The sequence below is a fragment of the Lutjanus erythropterus genome, chromosome 3 (genome assembly GCF_056507025.1).
Source record: "Lutjanus erythropterus isolate fLutEry1 chromosome 3, fLutEry1.hap2, whole genome shotgun sequence".
Classification (NCBI taxonomy): Eukaryota; Metazoa; Chordata; class Actinopteri; order Lutjaniformes; family Lutjanidae; genus Lutjanus; species Lutjanus erythropterus.
Window position 1 is genome coordinate 47,584,472 of NC_139319.1, and position 17,753 is coordinate 47,602,224.

Here is a 17,753-nt window from a genome sequence, read left to right on the forward strand (position 1 = left end):
AGTGAAATGACGCAACAAACGCCCCTTTTATGTGAGCGCGCACAGAGTCTGAAGACGAAAGCCTGGATTAACAAAGTGAGTTGATAACCACCGTCGTGATACCCGTTATCTCTGATTGAGATTTTAGGCTTTGTCGATCCAGATCACGCAAAGAAAGCCTGGCTGTGATGAGCTTGCTTCGTACAGCCCTCAGGAGCACTGCAAAAAACCGCAGCTTTCACGTGATCGCGTTGTCTGAAATCGCAATTTCGATCAGAAAACGATAAATCGTTCGGCCCTAAATACAGGTATCCTATAACACTTGTCCCCATCTCCAGCATACTGTTGTTTAACACTAGTATGTGCACCACTGCTGTATATATTGTTGTTCATCACTTACATACAAATGCTATGTTTACATATTCTTACACTTTTTAGGTTTATTTTTTTTTCTGTTGCATATAGTTTAATGCACAATGCACGTTTTCTAATGGTTTTTTTTATTTCTTAAAAGCTTTATCTCTACAGAATATTTTTATCTTAATTTCTATATGCTTATATTTGTAGAAATATATATATACTTATATTCTAGTCTTTCTTGAATGGGTGCAGCTGTAACACTACCAATTTCCCTCCTGGGATCAATAAAGTATATCTGATTCTGATAAGTCATTGTATATTGAGCATGATAATGTACAGTGAGCAGGTCAGTATTGTAAAATAAACCTCTTCAGGATGAAGTAAGACCCTCTGCTTTGTGTCAGGGTCCTGCATCATCCTGTCAGGGTTTATTTCACAACACTGACAGAAAAGATGTTCACAATATTGTTACTTGTATTTATGAAGATAAACATGTCAGATTTTTTAGTTTGCTTTACATTACTTAAGTTGGCATAACATTACAGTGTTCATAAAACACCATGAATGGAGAAACACACCCCAAAATAAACAGATACTGTTCATATTAAACATGACTTCACAAGAGACAAGTTTTACACATACTGTGAAGAATTTATTGAACTGCATATATCACATCGTATAACATGTCAAATGATGTACCTATCATCCATGACAGTAAACTGAAAGATTCACTGAATCCATATGAAAAAAAAAACAAACTTTGACACATCAAAGATTGATGTTTGTGAGGCTAAACTGTTAACTGGACATCTTTTCTACTTGTTTCAGTTGTTACAGGTATCAGAGTGTTGTGAGCTGGTGCTGGGGCTTCCTCATCACTCCTCGTCAAAGCCTGTCTGGTTCTTAGGATTGGCACCATGTTTCCTGACGCCCAGGGCCTCTATGTTGGATTCAGACCTCCTCTTAGTTGAACCAGGACACACAGCTGGCGATGACCTTCCCTTTGTCTGGCTCCTCATACTGTGGACTCAGGTCCTCTAGATCTTCATCCCTGTCTGGTACCAGGTCCAGAAACACTTTCTCAAAGATGAGGTCCATTAAGTCGGCCACATATCCTGTGCAATATTACACAAAGATTTTGTTTAGACTTAAAAAAAAAAAATCAGTGCATTATGTTTATGTGTATTTATATAATTTATTAGTTTTCTATTTTATTTCTTTTTTTAAGAAAAAACTTTTACAACAACTGTTACAGTGATACAGTAAATACAACATGTACATGACTTAATTTTAGTGACAAATAAAAGAATGTAACACTTACAAAACATGGGCTCAGTCTCCACTGGTTTTGTTCTGCAGGCTCCTCTCATGGTCTTTGGGAAGTGCAATTTGAAGAGGTCGAAGTGGTCTCCACCAGATGTGATGTGTGGTTTGTCAGCAGTTTGTAATACATAACAGCCAGGTAGAGTCTGAAAGTACAGAAGTACAGAGAAAATCAAAGATGTAAATAATGAACAACTGTATATATTTTTACAAGTTCAAATTAACCACAATTTCATTTACCTGCACAGCATTCCAAGAAATGGAAACAAGATTCTTTGGTGCAAAACAAAGGATGACGCTGTGGAAAACCTCCACAGATGAAGTCTGGTGGTGGGGCTCAGTTTTGCAACAGTCATCTTGTTAGTCAGCACATTCTCCAGCTTGTACAAGACAGGAGCTGCTAAAACAGAACAAAAACGTTTACAATATAGTACAAATAACTTATGATGGTATGTGTGATGAATTTATAAACCCAATTAAATGAATCAGTCAGCATGATTATCTTAGTAAAATAATTCTGATCACTACTTATATGAGTAACACACCTGCTGTCAGTTTATTCTTGTCCCTTCTTTGGTGCAGTCTGTGTGCACTGGGGGAACAGGGTGTCTTCATGTCTCTGGATGTCCTGCACATAGTTCAGGATGGAGGTCCATTTCACCACTGTCTCTGGCCTGGTGGCTGATGAGGCTGCAGTCCAGTAGATGTGGTTTCTGCTCCGCATCCACCACTGGGTCTTCTCACAGTCCTTCTTATTGATCTTCTCCAGTTTATTTATTTTTTTTAATTCCTACAATTCATAAGAAACATATTTCTTCTTAGTTACAAAAGCCCAAATGAAAGATAAATGTGATATGTTGCAGTGCAGCATTTTAAAACCAGTAAGTATTAAGAATCAACTATGTCATCATATTACATTGTAACTGTAACAACACCATGGTCTTTCAAATGCTACTGAGACGATATATGCAATCATACACTGCTATGGGCCTAATACATGTATAATAACAGCTGATGTGTGTGACTTGGTCTTTGTTACAATGACATTTTTGTGAGTAAAAACTGATAACCCATGTCGTCACATGATTTTATGAATTGTATTGATATCAAAGCAAAACAGTTGTCATTATGGACGCGTCCCTCTCCCCCTCCTGCATGTCCTGCACCCACACTGTGTTGTTTGTAATGTAATGTAAGACTACTGTTACCGTGCTGTTGTCCTTTAGTGCATCAGTGGAGAAGAACTGAATAGAGGAGGGGGTGGTGTTGACGAGAAAGCTGTTGAACCGGAGAAATTAAACTTATCTTCTGATTATTTTGATTCTTACGTTCCAAGCACAGACAAACACAACTGCATACCTGCGCTAATCACAACGCCTGATTTAGTCTGAACACAAGTTTCTCAGCTTGATTTTGCAGCAGGTCGCTACACATTTCAGGTATGAGACAGTTAGCAGCTTGGTGCTAATCTAAGTTACACAGCAGGCAGAGGAGAGAGGAGGCGTCCATAACAACAGAGCCGATAACACAAACCCAGCAGCATGAAGTCACACAAAAACTGACATGAAAAACAGTCACCAGCATCCAACTTACTATTCTGTTTAGTTAACTGGCTTCATATGAGGCTTAACGTTCAGATTATCTTGACTCTCCCTCAATATTATACTCCAGCGTGTGAGCACACAGTAGATGCTACACATATTAGCCACGATGCTAATGTGACCATATTTGTAGTGGCTGTATTATGGGTTGCACTAGCAGTGTCAGTTTCAGTACCCTTATCATCACTAGTCACTAATGGATTTACATCATCATTAGCATGACTTACTTTAACACTGACATCATCAACTTGAGGGTTTGGAAATGAATCATTTGACACAACATCACCTGTTATATGCACTTGTGGATCAGAAACTTGACTCTGGGTGGCCATATCAACAACATCTTTCAACTCTAATAAATGTCCCATACCTAAATCCTCAGACTCAAGTAAAGGTTTACTGTACATGAAGCTGCGGATGTACTCGAAACACCCCTCCTCATCCCCCGACTTGAGACGAGACTGGTCCAATCCTGGCACTGGACCCACTGACATGGCAATCTGGAACAGTTCATCCGCAGAGAGAGCGAGCAGGTCCTTCTTGATGGTCCACACCAAGCTTTTCCTCTCACCGTCTGCCATGGCTGCTTCCCTATTCCTTGCTCTGAGTCACTCAGTTCAGGATTCCAGTACAGTCTCTGTCCTCGATGGGTGGTGGGTTCACACAGCACAGTTCTTACTCTTCTCCCATCACAGGCAGCACGCACAGTAGTTCATGGCTTCATCAGAGGCAGTTGGCACAGGTGGACGATGTTCTTTTCATCAGTAGACGAGAATGATGATAGCTGGATACCCCTCTCACTGGATGGCGCTCACTGGTTGCACCCCCTCACTGATGGCTAAGGGTCACCTCTGGTCCAAGGTTTTAATATCACTGGATCAGCCTCCGGCCATGTAGTGGGACTGATCCCGGACGAGCCCCCAATAAACTGTTACAGGTACCGGGCTGCGGCACCCATGAACAGTTAAATGTGTGTCCTGTAATACAGGGAACAGTGGTGAGACCGGGAGACACGACTGGACTCTGCTGGATCCTCTGTTGTTATTTTATTTACAATTGTCATTCAACACAAATTCATCTTAAACTGTCTGCATTTGTCCTTTTATCCAGAATTTACTACTGCTACACATATTTCGTCCTTTTTTTTGACATATTTTCATGTTCATAAAACACATAACATAAATCTCAAAATCACAAAATAACATATTCCTTCATTCATTTGTCCAAATACTTTTGGACAAATTACAGATACTATTAAGTATCGCCTGGACCTATGCTTAACAGTATCAATGATGAAATGAAACACATTTACACAAACTATAAGATAACAATCACTCTTAAAACTACGTCTAACAATGTACAAAATGGAGACGTGTGGCCCAAGCTAGCAAAACAAACGACCGCCGCCATTACAGCTACTGGCGGCAAACAGCCTTTTCGCCAAAATAAAAATAAACAATTTAAACGGTCATTTAACAGTTCTACCTGAACTTAACATTATACATTGATATTTTTTTAACAAACTGCAGCACTTTATGTTAGGTTTGAACACATTACAAACCTGTAATACAGGGAACAATGGTGAGACCGGGAGACACGACTGGACTCTGCTGGATCCTCTGTTGTTATGAGGGGAAACCAGCAGAGCAACGGTCCTAGCCACAGACCGGTGCAACCAACGGTCTCACACTGCCACCCACTGTCACAAAGCCGCCACTGCAGTTATCTACTCTAACGCAAAATCCGGTTACTTTTTCACAAAATGAACATAACATTTCCCAAATAAAACAAATAATACACACAACACAAAATGAATTACATTCATTAAGGCGATACTTAATAGTATCTGTAATTTAGTGCATTTAAGATGCAGAAATGGCCAAAAGTATTTGGACAAATGAATGAAGGAATATGTTATTTTGAGATTTTGAGATTTATGTTATGTGTCTTATGAACATGAAAATATGTCAAAAAAAAGGACGAAATATGTGTAGCAGTAGTAAATTCTGGATAAAAGGACAAATGCAGACCGTTTAAGATGAATTTGTGTTGAATGACAATTGTAAATAAAATAACAACAGAGGATCCAGCAGAGTCCAGTTCTGTCTCCCGGTCTCACCATTGTTCCCTGTATTACAGGACACGCATTTTTGTTCATGGGTGCTGCAGCCCGGTACCCGTAACACTAACAGCAGGCTCAAGCGGCTAAATACACAGTAAAGCAGCATAAACATGATAAAACTTACCGCCACCCGTGTCTGCAGTTGTGTCACAGGCGGTCGGTACTGCTCCATTCTTGAGCTTAAGTTTGGAAGTGAATCCTGTTTTGTACTGACCATCGATGAAGAAATAGTCCGAAGTAAAATGGTTAGCACACACACACACGCAACACTTTACCGGCGCTGTGAGGACATTTTACTTAAAAATAAAATGAAAAAAATAATCCACTGGGTCTTCTCTGGGTCAGATGACGGGAGTAAATGCAAACATTTGTGCTCGTTCCTGCAGCCAACAACAGAGCACTTGTTGTGCTTTCGACATCTTGGTTTGCCTGTGCAGCTATACCGGAGAAAATAACGGTGAGCGGGAAGCAGACTCGTAGGTTTTCAGTGGGCGGCACAGACACGCAGCACAGGGAGTGTCTCCGGCTCAGAGGAGGCGCTTGCCCGGCTATGACGTCATAGCCGGACACAAACCTAAACGGAGCGTTTTGGCCTACATTCACTGAAAGGTGGAGCAAGCAAGAGAGGGAGAGAGCGGACTGTTCTCATGTTAGGGGAGTCTGTAGGCAGGCCGGGGACACATATTTTCACTGGAAAACCTTGAAAAAGTACATTTTGCACTATATGTCCCCTTTAAACAAGACCGAAACTTGTCCCCAACTGACATTCATGTTTGTAATCAACAGCTGTAATTATTAATAAACTTGACGAGTGTTATTATGATTTTTATTTTGTGGCGTTTTATTCAACATGTTATCAGTAATGACTATTATCTGCTGTACCATGATGGGGGAAATTTAAAAGGACAAACTACAGCTACTGCTGACTCCGTCAAGACTGAAAAGAATAACAATGTTTGTAAATGACCTAATTTCATCAGTTAAAATAGTTGGAATCTTATTTTGAAGTGTATTGTTGTACTCATGTTGCCACTTCCGGTGAAAGGGGAAGTTTTATTTTGAAGAGCCGCTGAATGCACGTAGCATTACGACAGTTAAAAGGACGGTAAATAGTGGACAGACAAACAAGTATGGAAATGTTACAGGTCTCCGTTGGTAGAGCCTGCTGGCAGGTGTATGCGTGTGCCTGAGAAAACAGGACAAACAATGAGGCAGGCAGACGCGTGGCTTCCTTATTCAGAGTCTTCTCCAGCTCTCATTTATTAAACATTTTTTTTAAATGCAGCGTCACTGTCTTATGTATTTTCTTGTGTTCAAATATATTCACTCTGTTTTGCTCTTAATCATGTTTTCAACATGACAAAATGTATAAAACATGTATAATGGTAAAATAAATAAAAAAAACAAAATTACCATTTAAATACATAAAAATACGGAATTGTCCTTTTTTTTTAACATATCTCCTATGAAAGGTGTCTTAATAAAATTACAGTCCAACTGTCAAAAATGACAAACAGCTCATACCTTCTCATTCATATCAGCGTCAACATTACTGAATTTACAAATTGGTATCGCAACCATTTTAACTGTTTTGTACACTTACAACTTAAATTCACACTTACTGTGTGTATGTACATAAAGACAGGACCAGTGCATATGGCGCAATGCTAAAACAAAACAAAATGAAACAATCCCAACCGCAGCCGACATAAGCTAAAATAGGCTAACGAACGTTTCAACACTTAACATTATATTTAAACACTTCTAATTTTCATCAACACAGAAAAATGAACAGCATTTACACGGAATGACCCTTTGAAGCATCCCGGTTGGATTTGCTTCTTAATGAGAAAATAAAACGATGTACAGGAGCCAGAAAATCACTTTACAACACAAGGCAATGTACCGTTATGCTACCGTACGTTAAGCTAGCACTCAGCAATCACTCAAAACACACATTAGCAAAACCACAACTTGAAATTAGAAAAGTTTTAACCATGGCAGACAGGTAAATATTAATCTCCAAGTTGCTCATAAAGTGTTTTGTGTCTGAGAAAACAGGACAAACAATGAGGCAGGCAGACGCCTGGCTTCCTTATTCAGAGTCTTGTCCAGCTCTGAGAAGACGTAGGCGGCGCACATACACACAGTCCAAAAGCGAAACCATAGCGCTACACTGCCACCTACTGTCCATAGATCAAACTACACTTCTTTGGAAGTTAATATTTTGAGATTTATCACAAGTAATGTGTTTTGACTGTTCCTCGAAATAAGACAGTACATATACAAGAATGAAAATATGATCTTAATCAAATAAATTAATAATTAAACACAAAACAATGTGACCAAACATTTTGTGTGCGTCACAGAAAGAAAAGGTTATAAAAATAAAACGAGAGTGAGCTGTTAAAATGAGATTAGCTCCAGTCGAGAGTGGCAACAAGGTAGGCTAATTACTTTTATTAGTGTTTAAAATTTCTAAGTTTATTCTATGAATTAATTACTTTATATTGTTAAAAGAGCAAGCAAGCTAATGTGCTTTTGTTTTGTGCTTACTTTCTGTTCAGCTCTTACGTTGGTCTATGAAGCAATTTAATTATTAAAAGATACTAGACCGTCAGTCCTGGCTACAACTCATTTCGACTGGTACGCTACAATGTTAATAATAAGGACATGACATGTTCGGGCTCATTATGATTTATTTTGTGGCGTTACATGTTATCAATAATGACTGCATTATCTGCTGTACTTTCATCACACGTAAACGAATCGCTCTCCTTCATGACGCACTGACAGTTAAGGACCCTGTAGCTTCCGATATTATTCCAAAAGCACATGATGAGTATTAGTTCAAATGACTTTTGTGGATGTTTTGAAAATTCGGGAGTCACGCATGTTTTCTATTTGTGATTGTGTCCATAACATTATTATTTTGAAACAGAAAAGAATTATTTTGATATACTAAATAATTATTTCAAGACGAGTCAGTGTTTATCAGATTCATCAATTAATACAAAAATATGAGTATTGCTCACCATTAAGACTTGGTGTTGCCTGGACACTTGGCCTGGCTTGTATATAAATGTGTAACACACTGGAGGTGTTTTACACAACTATACTACAGTCAGTCATTTAGGAGCCAAATGCCAAGATGTTACCGACATGTTAAAATAATTGATTTTATTAATTATTAATTACGTTTTTTTTTTTTTTCATTTACCATTTACCATTTATTCACCATTTGTATAACATTCAAAACAACAAAAGAGGTAAAATAGTTCCAAAAGGTGTCCTTGCTTTGGTGGTTTGCATCTTGATGTTTGCATTGTATTGTTATGTATGTATTTAACTGTTTAAACTTATGAAACATCTTTGGAACAACAAAGCTAGGGGGTCTCTTTGTTATGGCACATGCGCAGTCCTGAGTACATCTCAGCCAATCCTGTGTGAGCAACAACACGCAACACTTTACCTCCTGCACGTACATATAAGAGCGTCCTGATCGCTATTACTTTATTCGTTACAGGAGATCACATCTGAAGCGATCATGCCTGAACCAGCGAAAGCTCCGAAGAAAGGCTCAAAGAAAGCCGTCTCAAAAGCCACCAAGAGTGGCAAGAGAAGGAAGAGGACCAGGAAAGAGAGCTACGCAATCTACGTGTACAAGGTTCTGAAGCAGGTCCACCCTGACACCGGCATTTCCTCCAAAGCCATGGGCATCATGAATTCGTTTGTGAGCGACATCTTTGAGCGCATCGCCGGTGAGGCCTCCCGTCTGACTCACTACAACAAGCGCTCTACCATTACCTCAAGGGAGATCCAGACTGCCGTGCGCCTGCTTCTGCCCGGAGAGCTGGCCAAGCACGCCGTGTCTGAGGGAACAAAGGCTGTGACCAAGTACACCAGCTCCAAGTAAAGCTGCTTCACTCTGTTCAACAACACAAAGGTCCTTTTCAGGACCACACAACGCTTCCACTAAGAGCAGCACTGCTATTATCATTCCCTCAGTGGCAGTATACTATATATTACAACCCAGATAGCACGCATACGTCTCGCCGACGTCGGCCTCAGATCGTGTGTCGGCATTCTTCCTCCTGATGTCTGTAAATGCATCGGAGAAGCATCGGCCCATAGCAGGGATATGGTTTGCCAGAGGGCGGGATTATGCGCGCTATTTCAAAGTCGGCGATAGGTTGGCTGTGGACTGATACATTGTACGTTATCCAATTGGTGCCTATAGGAGCCAAAGTACCCTATATGTTATTTGGGATATTATTTTATTCTATTTCTATAGGCTATTTGCCTACAGCCATAGTCTGCTTTTGACTTTGAAACTCAGTTTAACTGTATTCAACATTATTGTATTTTCTCAGTTTCTAATTAATGTTTATATTGATAACTTGGATGTTTTACACTACGTATGTTTATTTTAGGTAGATCAGCCTAGGAAATTCTTTTATTTAGCTCAGAGCTTGTGTTTGTTTTTTGGGCTACTGGCCCTTTAAGGGACCTGGAGACTGGGTGCGCTGTGAGTTGCTTAGCAGCAGTGAACTGAGAGAAGCAGACGGCGGTGAATTTTGCACTGAGAGCATACAGTTTTCTTACCGTAGCTGAAGCTTTATTTCGTGGTAAAAGAGCAAGTTTATAGTTTTAATCAAAGAAATATAGTTTACTCCTATAATAGGATTTCGCCTGTGGAAAAATAAACAATCGTCTGTCATCCTGTACATCGGAGTTCAGTGGAGTTTTTCCTTGCTAGCAACGATAGTAACCTACTTCAGCACGAGTAACGTCAATCAAGTCAGTGGACGCCGGCCGTCACAGTGCCACTGTCAACGGAACTGAGAGCAGGCTTTGGAGACGGAGAGGCTACTTCACGTCAGCCAGGACTAGTCTTCGGGTAAGCTGACTTAAAGTAAATATATAAAAAATAGCTGTTTTACAAATATGACATACAGGGTTAGCAAGATAAATTGGGATTTAGCAATATAAGTTGTTAAGCCCTGACTGGGTATGCTAGCACAGGTGAAGAGCCCAGAGGCCGACTCCTAACAGGCTAGCTAGCTAGGTTAGCAAACGTTGCTTAGACCTGACCAGCAAATGTATCAACTAGCTCTAACTTCATTTAGCCATTGCTAGGTAGCCATAAGTCTTTCCAGCACGTGAACAGTGTCCATTTAGACAAGAAATCAGTGTTGAATTTGGGAAAGGGTCAGGTAACTGGCAGCTAATGAAGGGAGGCTCTTCTGATCCATTTGTAAATATGACTTGGTGTAACATTTTCTCATAGTTCGGTATGGTTATGGACTATTGTTGGTGTGTTTACATTGTAAGTGAAGTTAATATCCACTTCACGTAGGTGTGTGGAAAACACAACAGACTGCAGTTGTTTCTGTCATGTCCCTCCAGCCCCCCCCCCCCCGCCTCTGCCTCTCCTGTAGAACTGGCCAGAGTTCAGCAGCTATCCGCGGTCTAGCCGGGGCTGTCAGACCGCCCCGCAAAATAATACACACGAACTTTGTGGTTCATATTTTCCAAGTCATGCTTTCTGCTGGTGCTTCATACAGCGTTGCCTGTGACACAGTATGAATCATGGGTTATTTGGAGGTCTTGTTGTGGTGCTTTTTAACACGTTTAATAGCTAAAGAGCATAGGGGCTAATACTATTAGCTACAGGTCTCTTAAGTACGGTGGCTCTGTAAGGTCACACAGCGGCCGGGAAAAAGGGGACAGCGACGTTTTCCTTCCTTGGTGTGTCTATTTGTACGTGTTTATTTGTGAAGTATGGGTATAATATAAGTTAATTGAACAAACTGGGCTCATGTGTTTTGTCTTTTTCTCCACCTTGCAGGCTCATAAGTCTGCCAGCAGTCCAGACCGTGCTGTCCGTGTGTGTCTCCTGACCAGCCACCTGTATGTTTTTATACGTTCTGTCTTTTCTGTGCTGGAGTTGTTTTGACTATGCAGTCCGAAATAAATGTATGAATCGTACGTGTCTATTTGTCTTATTCACACACTATGTTAGGAAGTTATTTTGATGGTCAAACAGTTTTTTTATTGTCATATTACCATATTCCTATCACATGTAAGATGAGATAATGGTATTATGAGATATTTCCTGATAGAATGATTCGACCTGAATAAATAAAGGTCATAGAAGCTGTAGAGAGGGTACTGTGCAGCTTTGATACATCGGCCAATCAACGAAAAATTAGTTACATTTGTAATCAAATGGTGTGAGCCACATGTATTATAGATTTTATCACTACTATCCTATTGAACAGTGTAATGGCTATTTTGATATATATTACAAGAACCCTAATCTAATACAGAAATCCAGCTCTTCACAGAATGGGTGTGTGGCCCTTAAAAGGACCTTTGTCTTTTTAGTAATGGCTGAAATGAAGACTTTAACCTCCGAAGCCATACAGAGTGCGTCCCTGTCTCTTCAGAGCATACACCACATCCATGGCGGTCACCGTCTTTCTCTTGGCGTGCTCGGTGTAGGTGACGGCATCACGGATGACGTTCTCCAGGAAAACCTTCAACACACCGCGGGTCTCCTCATAGATCAGACCGGAGATGCGCTTCACTCCACCACGACGAGCCAGACGGCGGATAGCGGGCTTGGTGATTCCCTGGATATTATCACGGAGAACTTTACGGTGACGCTTCGCGCCTCCTTTCCCCAGTCCTTTACCTCCTTTTCCGCGACCAGACATTTTGTTAACTCAGACAGTATAATGTCAATGTACCAAAAATGCCGCAGCACTCTTCATTTAAATCTTCACTGAGGACGTGATAGAAAATAGAGGCTGGTCTGTTCTTCTTTGTCCTTCATGTCGGTTGATGATTAACTCTTTGGCAGCGCCACCTGCTGGACTAAAGTCCAGTTTCAACAGTCATGGTGTGACTGTGTAGATCACTCAGTAATGTTGGTTTCTGTCTTGTTGACAAAAACATTGACAGTGTGTTTTTTTCTTTATTTGGTCGCTGTCCGAGGTTCTGAACTGACAGCATCAGAGCAGATCTCTGTCCAGGTGCTGAACCTGAGCTGCTGCTGAGCTCTGTGGAGCAGCAACCAACATCCTGACTGACACTTCTAGCTTACTAGAACAACTTAAATACACTGAAGGTCAAGTAAATAAACTGATCAAGTACATTTATCCATCCATCTGCTCATAACAGGGGGGTTAAAATCAAACCAGAGTGATTTCAATGAGTCTCCACCAGATGGCAGCACTGCACTGACCCTGTCTGTGTGACTTTCTGGAGGCAATAAAGAAATAAGACAAACTGGATGATAAACAGCTACAGGCTTGATTATCATTTTTAAATATAAATCTTTATTGAATTAAGTTATTAAATACAGAGTGCAGGACGATGTTTAAAATGACACAATAGCTCTAAAAAAAAGTTGTTTTTAAAATTGTGCAGCTATTATTATTACAATTAATTCACTAAAGTGGAAAAATAATAATTGTGCCGCATGAGACAGTTAAAATTAAAATTAAACAGTTAAAATCTTTTATTTTCATCTTAACAATGTAAAATCACTATCCTTTAAACCCTGATAATAAATTATTTATACACATTGGTCAATTCATTAAATTGTTTCAAAACACAAGGTATGTTCATACATAGCACAAAAACACAATTTTGTGTTGTGATGGAAATGACAATTTCCTCGGAATGTGACAACAAAATGGCAAAAAGTGTTTATTGTTCATATAATTCAGTACAGACACTATCAGGAAGTGTTTCTACACAGGTTAGAGAAATAAAATATAGAAAGTTTCACTGGATGGTGCCTCAGTGGTAATTCCTGCATTTTTAACAGCTGAAAGTGAAAAGTGATACACTTAATTTTTCTTATTTCAACTCTATTACATTTTACAATAAAAATCCAAATACTGTACAGATAAACTGATACTGACTGTAGTTGTGCATTTATACTGATAATCTACAATTTACCTGTAATGAGCATGTTACAGATTTTTAATGGTAAAAGCAGACATACTAGTTAGAAAATATAAAATATTAATTTTTAGTTTACTGATTAATGACTTCTAACCCTAACTCCATTCTTTAAACTGTTATATGAAAACGTTTCTTAAATGTAGGCCTGTTTGATGAAAATATGTTTTTAAGCACTTTTCATGCTCACAGCAATACAAAGTAGAATGTGATTTACCATGACACACTATAGTACATTTAAAATAAGTACTGACAGATGTGCTGACCTACAGGATTTTCTGCTGAAGTTGCAAATTAAAGAAACTCATTCATTAATTTGTCAAAGCAGAGCTTCAGCCCAGCAGCAAAACATTTTTGGAAATGCACCTGTCATCAGAACATTTAACAAACACAGCAGTTATAAATGGTTCAAATAGAGAGTGTTCAACTGTCTAAATATTAGACAACTAAGTATTTAGAAGTAAAACTTATTGATAGAAAATACAAAGAAAGAAAGAAAAATATCACCATGAAAATACATAGAGCCTAAATTAAAGCTAGAGAGGCATCACAGCCCCTGTACCACATGTAAATATCCAATTTGAACTATTTTTTTTTTAAAACATAACAAAGAAAATATTTGTGATATGATTTGATATCTAACACTTTGGTGTGCTTAAATTCTTATAAACAGAGATTTAAAATAGGAAACACCCACCTGTCAGTGTTTCTGCATTTATGATTTTTTTAGTTTGAAGTCGTGAACTGTGCCTTCATCAGATATGTTGTTTTGTACATTGTGCAGAAAAACACAAGTTGTCATATCTGTGTATTGTGTTTCTGCTGATGTGACCATCTAAAAGTTCAGGCTACAAACTGACTGTTGTGAGGTTTAATTTGTTGTTTGGTAAATTGACACTGTCCTACTTGAATTCACTGGTGAGCCACTTGTTCAATGTTTGGTGACCATATGTAAAGAAAAGTCTGAACTTCTGTCAGTATTTTTAAATTGTTTATAGTCACACTGAAGAATCAAAATGTGGGATAGGATATATTTTACATGTACTTAAAATACTCATTCTCAATATAATAAGTAATTTATGGATATTACCAATTTATTTTACCTGCTTATATACGTTAACTGTATGTTTGGATGATTACTGGATAATTTGGTTTACATTAGTGATTGTAGAGATGAATTCGTGAAAATAAAACTTTCTTGGCATTTGAAAGACTACAAACCGTAATACAACGTGCCTTTAACTACATTATCGGGTAAAGATAGATAGGACAGCAGCTCTAGGTTGAAGATAAACATGATCAATATGATGGACGAGATTTAAAGCTGCAACAAAACTCAGCTGCTGCCGACTGCATGAAAACTACAAAACCGATACAGAAAACATACATGCTCAACATGTATGCGCTCATGGATAATAACGATAATTGTCTGTTATATGTAGAGTTTCAAATGTGAATACAGCAGCTCAGATATTCTACCAACAGCAAAGTGATATTTCTAATACTTTTCTGGGCGTGTGTAGATCTAAACACAGGGAACAGATTGTTTTCTTCCTTACACGGTTGTTTTTACAGTTTGTGACTGGTGCATCAGAGACATAAGAAACAGCTCTTCATGATTCGTACCAAAGTTTGTAGTAGGCAACTTGACTTGATAATAGTACTACTACGACAAACTTCAAGCTCTTCATGATGTGAGTGTGTGGCTCTTAAAAGAGCCGTTTGGGGGTCTAGTTGTGTTTCGAGCAGCTTTACTTCTTGGCGGGCTTCTCGGTCTTCTTGGGCAGCAGAACAGCCTGGATGTTGGGCAGCACGCCGCCCTGAGCGATGGTGACTCCACCCAGGAGTTTGTTGAGCTCCTCGTCGTTGCGGACAGCCAGCTGCAGGTGACGGGGGATGATACGGGTCTTCTTGTTGTCGCGGGCAGCGTTTCCAGCCAACTCCAAAATTTCAGCGGTCAGATACTCCAGCACAGCCGCCAGGTAGACGGGGGCTCCGGCACCAACACGCTCCGCATAGTTGCCCTTCCTCAGCAGCCTGTGAACACGACCAACAGGGAACTGGAGCCCAGCACGGGAGGAGCGAGTCTTTGCCTTAGCTCTGGCTTTACCACCGGTCTTTCCTCGTCCAGACATTTTATGATGTTTCTAGAGATACAACTCAAAGAAACTGAAGGCCACACCAACACAGCCCTCCATTATATCTCCGCGGAGCGCGCGCTGGACGGTCGGAGGTTCGTTAGACCAACCAGAGAACAGGCTCCAGCAGCGGTCGACCGCTCTGAATTGTGGCGGACTTTTTGAACAGATTTGTCTCCAATCAGCAGCGGAGATTCGGGCAGTGGGTCACTCCTCCCGTCGGTGTTGAGCTTCAAGAGGAGCCCCTCACCAATCAGGAGGCAGTGGTCTGACGCAGCGTCACTGATCACAGCCGATCAGACAGTTTAAGAGCAGCGTGTCTCCCCTTTTTACTTTATTCTTGTTGACAGAGAGAAGAAAGAATGGCAAGAACCAAGCAGACTGCTCGTAAATCCACCGGAGGCAAAGCCCCCAGGAAGCAGCTTCTTGCACACTAAAGAAAAACAAATAATTTCTCTTTCTTTACTTTTTGCTTGATTTGAAAATGAACAAACAAATTAAGCGGTAAATCAGTCATTAGTTTGTATTATATAAGAAGTTTTGGACATTCAAACTAATCGTAATTTTAAACGTATGCCACAAATCTATGAAATTTATCACACGCTGTAGGGGGGAAAAGCTCTTCTATGCATTTATTTCTTAAAAAGAGCACCTTTCCACCTCTGCTGTTTTTCGTGAAATACCGATAATTGTATCAAAACCATGACATTTGAAATATGTCTTCACTATTATTTGGTACGTTTTATCCAAAAGATGCTTGTCCTGTAGATCATGATTTAGAACATCTGACATTTATGTATGTATCTTCTGACCAACGATATGAGAGAATTTCCACTCCTTTTCGATAGTTATTTTTGTCTGGTTTGCACTCTGTACTGACTGGATAATCCAGCTGGATTTTTCATATGTGGATCATTCTATGAAACGGTGGAAGTGCTGTTATTTACTTTATCAGTCACTAAAGTCCTTGACGTTAACTTAATAATCACATTAATTATATGTTCAATAAACGAAGAGTCATTATTATTAAAAAACATTTATCAAATGTTGAATATAGAATTTTAGTAATTCATTTGAAATGGCAAGCTCAAAGATTTTTTTTTTGGTTTCATATTGAAATATTTTTAAATGGAATTAATTCATTAACATACATTAACTAGAACACTGGAATAATAAACTGTTAAGATGGCTAATTCATAAAATCAAACACTGATAGGTCACCCACACTTATGTTATTGTTGTTCGTGCTGTAAAACAAAACATTTATGTTGAAATAATGTTCTGATATTTTCAGATTCTTTGTCTTTAAAATGTCAGTGGATGAAGTGCAGTGGACAAAGGTATAAAGTCCAGTTTCTTACTGTCTTGTTTAGAATTTAATGATTTATTACAGAATTTCCCTTTAAGCACCACAGCCACAAGGGTGAAAAACTGAACAAATAAATTGATTAATGTGAAGATGTGAGGTCTGACACATGGCAACCATTTTTTCATTGCATTTTTTTTCTCCAAATGTTGTTTTCTTCTTGTTTGTTCTCTTAATGTGGGAGCCACTAACACCAATGACATTTCTGTATGAATGTCAGTTGGCTTTACATGGCTTCACTCATGTTGCTGGATGTTTTTTCAGTGATGTGATATTATATTTTTTTTTATCTCTTCTTTCTAGCAATATTTTGTTTTCTGATTGGTGATGTAATTTATAGTTGATAATTAAGAGTTAGAATCAAACGCTTTGTTTGAATATTCTTCAGTCTTGGTTTGAAAGTCAAAAATTGACGATGCAAATCAAATAAATTCACACATGTCGATTAGACAAGTGCAATGTTATTGAGAAATGTGAATAATGACTTTTTTGTTTTTTTTCTGCCTTTAACCAAATATTCTGGTTGTAATAAGACAATGATGTTTTAAGAAACAGTTAGGGTGCAGCAAGGGTTAATGTGAAAAGACAAAAGGACATCATCAACAACAACAACAACAATAAATTAGATACAAAAGATAAAACCACATACTAGTTCAAAGAAATGGAAGCTTCATATCAAATACATATTCAATGTTGTTTACATCAGTCATTCCCATCAGACTGGGAAATTTTAGATTCATAACCGCAGTCCAGCTTTTAAAGAGCATCTATAGGAAACAATGAGATCGTCTATTATCTCAGTCTAAATTTATTCCTTATTAATAAAATATTGAACATGTGTATATTTTTTTCAATAACACACATCAAGATAATATAAGGTGATGCAG

General features: G+C 38.9%; 3 protein-coding genes and 1 long non-coding RNA gene across 4 annotated transcripts; 1 reads left to right on the plus strand and 3 right to left on the minus strand.

Moving 5' to 3' along the window:
- Positions 1 to 970: 970 nt before the first annotated feature.
- Positions 971 to 2,441, minus strand: LOC146330937 (uncharacterized). Its single transcript, XR_014769781.1, has 3 exons — positions 1,903 to 2,441; positions 1,661 to 1,808; positions 971 to 1,454 (listed from the first exon to the last, which is right to left on the minus strand). It is a non-coding gene; the product is annotated as an uncharacterized LOC146330937 (long non-coding RNA).
- A 6,473-nt stretch (positions 2,442 to 8,914) lies between these two features.
- Positions 8,915 to 9,301, plus strand: LOC146330938 (histone H2B 1/2-like). Its single transcript, XM_084714391.1, has one exon. It carries the CDS (start codon positions 8,933 to 8,935, stop codon positions 9,299 to 9,301), a length of 369 nt encoding a protein of 122 aa, XP_084570517.1. The 5' UTR covers positions 8,915 to 8,932.
- Positions 9,302 to 11,744: 2,443 nt separating this feature from the next.
- LOC146330939 (histone H4) lies at positions 11,745 to 12,225 on the minus strand. The gene has a single exon (XM_084714392.1). The coding sequence runs from the start codon at positions 12,105 to 12,107 to the stop codon at positions 11,796 to 11,798; it is 312 nt and encodes a 103-aa protein (XP_084570518.1). The 5' UTR covers positions 12,108 to 12,225; the 3' UTR covers positions 11,745 to 11,795.
- A 2,836-nt stretch (positions 12,226 to 15,061) lies between these two features.
- Positions 15,062 to 15,497, minus strand: LOC146330940 (histone H2A-like). Its single transcript, XM_084714394.1, has one exon. The coding sequence runs from the start codon at positions 15,495 to 15,497 to the stop codon at positions 15,114 to 15,116; it is 384 nt and encodes a 127-aa protein (XP_084570520.1). The 3' UTR covers positions 15,062 to 15,113.
- Positions 15,498 to 17,753: the final 2,256 nt, after the last annotated feature.